This window comes from Primulina eburnea, chromosome 8 (assembly GCF_022965805.1).
Source record: "Primulina eburnea isolate SZY01 chromosome 8, ASM2296580v1, whole genome shotgun sequence".
NCBI lineage: Eukaryota > Viridiplantae > Streptophyta > Magnoliopsida > Lamiales > Gesneriaceae > Primulina > Primulina eburnea.
Genome location: NC_133108.1, coordinates 20,146,679 through 20,151,548, shown reverse-complemented (window position 1 = coordinate 20,151,548; position 4,870 = coordinate 20,146,679). Strand labels below are relative to the sequence as shown.

At 34.1% G+C, this 4,870-nt stretch overlaps 1 protein-coding gene across 3 annotated transcripts; it reads right to left on the bottom strand.

Moving 5' to 3' along the window:
• Positions 1–1,520: 1,520 nt before the first annotated feature.
• LOC140837824 (citrate synthase, glyoxysomal-like) lies at positions 1,521–3,265 on the bottom strand. 3 transcript variants are annotated; one of them, XR_012119475.1, is made up of 5 exons: positions 3,135–3,265; positions 2,633–2,695; positions 2,358–2,467; positions 1,875–2,145; positions 1,521–1,755 (listed from the first exon to the last, which is right to left on the bottom strand). XR_012119475.1 is itself a non-coding variant. In XM_073203922.1 (5 exons), the coding sequence occupies exons 1-4, from the start codon at positions 3,222–3,224 to the stop codon at positions 2,064–2,066; spliced, it is 345 nt and encodes a 114-aa protein (XP_073060023.1). In that variant the 5' UTR covers positions 3,225–3,265; the 3' UTR covers positions 1,777–1,950; positions 2,027–2,063. The 3 variants fall into 3 exon arrangements, 2 of the variants coding, with proteins under 2 accessions (XP_073060022.1, XP_073060023.1); XM_073203922.1 differs by lacking the exon at positions 1,521–1,755 and having other exon boundaries at positions 1,777–1,950; positions 2,027–2,145; XM_073203921.1 differs by lacking the exon at positions 1,521–1,755 and having other exon boundaries at positions 1,776–2,145.
• Between the last annotated feature and the right edge of the window lie 1,605 nt (positions 3,266–4,870).

The following is a 4,870-nucleotide window of genomic DNA, read 5'->3' as shown; positions in this document are numbered from 1 at the left end:
TTGATATATGTGATGTTCATGACTCGATGATTATCGAAAGGAATAAAGTGATTCCTTATATATTAAGTTGATTTACTGAAATTGAGCGTATCATTGGCTGATTTGCCAGTGACAGGAGAGTTGCTAAAGTGGTCCCAGATGAGATTTCGGGTTTGCTTTGAGTCAGGAAGATTGATTTCAGCCTTGACTCGATACCAGCTAATGTTCTTATTTTTAGAACTTCGTATAGAATGACACTGATTGAATTGAAAGAATTGAATTATCAGTTATAAGATTTACTAGCCGAAATTTACATCTGATTGAGTGTTTCTCTTTGGAGATGTATCAACTATGGTTGTGAGTTGATAAACTCTGTGTTCAGAATATTTTGATGATTCTATGATTAGTTGATCTATGATATTCTGGTATATTCGAAGAATATGACTGATTTTGTTGAATATCTGAGTATTGTACTGAATATTCCGAGATGTGGTATACAGAAACTGTTGAATTGTGAATATTGATTAAGACAGATTGTATACAGGGCTTGTTATATATGAAGATGATATATCTGTTGATTTTAGCAGAGTTAAGCCGTGATCAGTTGGCCGAGATTGACATCGGTGTCAGAAATTCATAATTGTGTGAATTTAGCAGGATATTATATACGATTATTTTATGGAATCTGCTTGAGACTTGTTATCTTTTAGATCATTATTTGATACAGATTACATATCTTTGGGATTCTATACGGTGTGAGTTAAATCAGAGCGGATTTTGCGAATTAAAGAAGCTCAGACAGTTGATCAGAATGGGCAGAACTCGATAGTGATAGTCAGAGCAGGGTATCGAATAGAATATCAGGTACGTGATACTGTATCGTTTATGAATAACTGATTTGTTGTGCCAGACGTTCGGATTTGAAACGACATGTATTATCAGAAATGCACAATCTTTGATTCAACATTTATCACTACAAGAAAATTGATCTATAGTGACGGGAAATGTCGTCATTAAATGTCCAAAACCGGTCATAAATTAATTTTAATGACGGGAAATTTCCCGTCATATACCTTCATTACTGCCCTCCTAGGTAAAAGTAATTAATGACGGTAATGAGATCCCGTCATTATTGGTATAACATATTTAGTGATGAGATTATACCGTCATTAAAATGAATATAAATGACGAAATATTCCGTCATTATACTACCATTTGCCTCTCACTAAATAATATTTTAATGACAACACATCTCCTCATTATATCATTATTTACCTCTCACTATAAGTTATTTTATTGATGAAATTTACTATAATTATTAGTTATGAGCCCCTCACTAAAAATCTATTTAACTATGAAATTACCTCTCATTAAATCATTTATTACCCTCATTAAAAAAAATTAATTGTGATGTAATTTATAATAATTATTTGATATGAATTTGTTATTATATTAAAGATTGCATTATTAATAAAATATGAAATATGGAACAAGTAATTTTTTTGAACAAAATATTTTATATAAACAACGGCATCCATGTCTATTCATATATTCGAAATTTACAGAATTTCGATTTGTTCCAAAACATGAGTTCCATTTTGATGGATACTTGAAGTATTTCCTAATATCTACTCCTTGGAGTACAAAAATATTTGAGGACCATAAATGGTGATCACTTAGTAGTTGCTTCAAAATATCATACACAAATTTCCTAATCAATGCTTGAATTCTTCTAATCTTCTTTGGAGCACGAATCAGATTAAAGCAGCGTGTCATCTGTAAAACATAAATAGAAAAAATCAATTAAAATAAAGATGTAATTCAAACAAAAAGTAAGAGTGAAAACTTTGTTGATGTCGAAAGAGCAGCTACAAGGGCACTAAAATACTTCATACCTCATTAGCTCCACCATGAAGGGGACCATACAAGGCTCCAACTGCTCCAGAAAGGGCTGTATACACATCAACACCACTGACCAAGCAAGATAACGTTAGTTAAAAGTTGAAAGAATGATTTTCTCCATCTCAGGCAAGCAAGAAGATACAACCTTGAAGCTAGGTGCCTAACAGCAGCAGTGGAGCAACTCATTTCATGTTCTGCATGCAATACAAAAAAAATATCGAGGTCCGAGCAAGTCGAGGATTTGGTTTATAAGTTCTGTTGCCTCTGTTCGTTGCATAATGAAAACCTCCAATTATAAAGCATCTTAATCTTGAAAAATAAACATTTTCCAATGTATTTTTGTATTGAAGTGGATATTCTCTTGGTTTGAAAAAGAAAGTGAAAACAGAAAGTAAATCAAATATCATGAATGCAATATATATCATGAATCCGATATATTGAAACGGTTCGGAAAGAAGGTAGAAAATAGGTCGTACAATGAATCAAGCATATATAAGAAGTTCTCTGAGTATGAAAGGTTGCCAGATGGTAGAACCGGTGGCCTACCAGCCATCCTCAAATAAGCGGCAGCAGCTATAGTTGGCGCCTGCATTATTAGAATGTTTGTTAGTGCTGTCACCACAAGAGGTCATGATAAATATGACAAAGAATGCAGAAACAATAGTCTCTCTCACAAGAATGACAATATCTAGTCATGAACTCGGTAACAGAGTTGTTGTTAGAACTGAAAAGTAAAGAACAAAGACATCACCTTCCCCAGTATGCGTACTATTTTTTTGTCTCGCACTTGTTTAGACTTGTATAAGTCTTGCCCCTAAACAAAATACAAAACAAATCATCCAACTTGCAGATTATTGATATAAGTTGAAAAACATCAAGGAAATAAGATGTCTAGCAATAGGATGATGGTCTACCAGACTCAAAGAGACAAAAAGATGGTCACTTTTCTGAAGGATGCAAGCAGCTTAAGAACTTTAAGAAAAGGAAATGTTATTCAATCTTGATTCTAGCGACATTTCTAAAAGCCCAGAACGTCACAAAAACATTCTATGTAACCAAAAGTTAGTATCTTCAACGTGTCCATGCCATGGTATGGAAGCGGGGTCCTGGAATTCATGCTAAAAAAACCCACACTTTGAAGTGAGATTGGTCTCTCATCTTCAACTTCCAAAACAAGGACAATTGTGCAAAACAGATAAATTAAAGGAGAAGTAGGGCAGTAAGAAACTAGGATTCTCAAGCTAATGGCTTACTCTTAAAGCTGGATTAGCATCTGGATGAAAGACAGAAAGAGCACTCATTGCACTAACAAAGACACCCATTGGGTGTGCATCATGGGGCATCGACTGTATAATATCCTGCAAAACATCGTGAAATACATTGAGCAAACATACCATCTCTTTCTAACAGGAATTAGATTGAGTAACAGAGGCAAAAAAAATATGAGAGAATGAGTTCAAACCTCTCTCGGAGAAACGCGATGGCGGAGTGCAAATCGACTTTTCACTGGGAGAGGCAACCTTACACGTCTTACACAAACCCCGCCGCTGGGATTCTTCTTCTCTCAGTCGCACCGATTATGAGAGAGAACCGAGATTGAGAGATAAGCGATTGTGAGAGGCGAGAAAAATCAGTATGTGAGAAAAAACGTCGAAGGGGGAGGGGAGGGGAGAGGAGGGTTTACACAAATTAATTGTTGAAAGTGAGAAATATAATTGTATTTGGGGTAAAAGATATTTTTAATTTTTTTAATAATGAAAAATAAAAGTACATTGTGTGTAGGAGTAATTGGAGGGAAATAATTTTATACATTGCGCCTAAAATCTGTAGGCAATTATGAGGGGAATTTTTTTGTAATCAAATAATGACGGGAGTAGTTATCTATAGCTACGAAATTGAGAATTCGTCACTAATAATTTAACTCTTTAATAATGGTTTTTTTTACCCTCATAATAACTTCAAAAATTATGTTTTTAGTGACCCATTTTTCATACCCTCATTAAATTTTTGTCATTATAAATCAATTTTCTTGTAGTGTATTCTGATGATAGAAAATATATGATGACTTGAAAAGACAGATTTTAGGGACATGGATGAGATCCGTTATGACAGAGTTTGTAACGAAGTGTCTGAAGTACTGACAAATGAAGACAGAAAGATGAATCCAAAGGATTTATTACATAGCTTGGCTATTCCTGAATGGAAATGGGAGTACATTTCTATGAATTTTGTGACGAAACTACCGATATTTGTCCAAGATTATGATGCGATGTGATTGTGATTGACAGATTGATCAAATCTGTATATGTGTTTTGTATAAGATGACGTAAAAACATGACCAGATGACAAAGATCTATGTCAAAAAAAGTGGTCAGATTGCATAGAACGCCAAAGTTGATTATATCAAACCATGATTTTTGGTTGATTTCGTACTTTTGGCAGAGTATGCAACCGTCGCTTTCATATATCATCTACAGATCGACGGATAGTCAGAGAGGACTAACCAAACACTGGAAGATATCCATGGAATTGTAATGCTGGATGTCAGCACTAATTGACAAAATTCATTGTCACTCGAGAATTATTGTACAATAATAACAATTAGATGAGTATTAAGATAACTTCATTTGATGAATGGTACAATAAGAATTGTTGATTTCCTTCGTATGGGGATAATATCTCTGAGGTACCCGAGATTGGACCTGATAAGATCAGAGATATGACAAAAGAAATGAAGCTGATTCAGAAGAAAATGAAGACAACTCAGAATAAACAGACTGAATATACCAATGTCGGATGATGACCGTTGGTATTTGAGACATACGATTACATATTGAAATTGACTGGGATGGAACAGATTCATAGCAGATAATTGTGTTGATTTGTTATGAGCTGTTGATGGGTATATACGGATATTGTATAACCAGTATTTGAGATCGATTCTATCAGAATTATTTCAAGTGGTATAAGGATATTATACTTCTTGAAT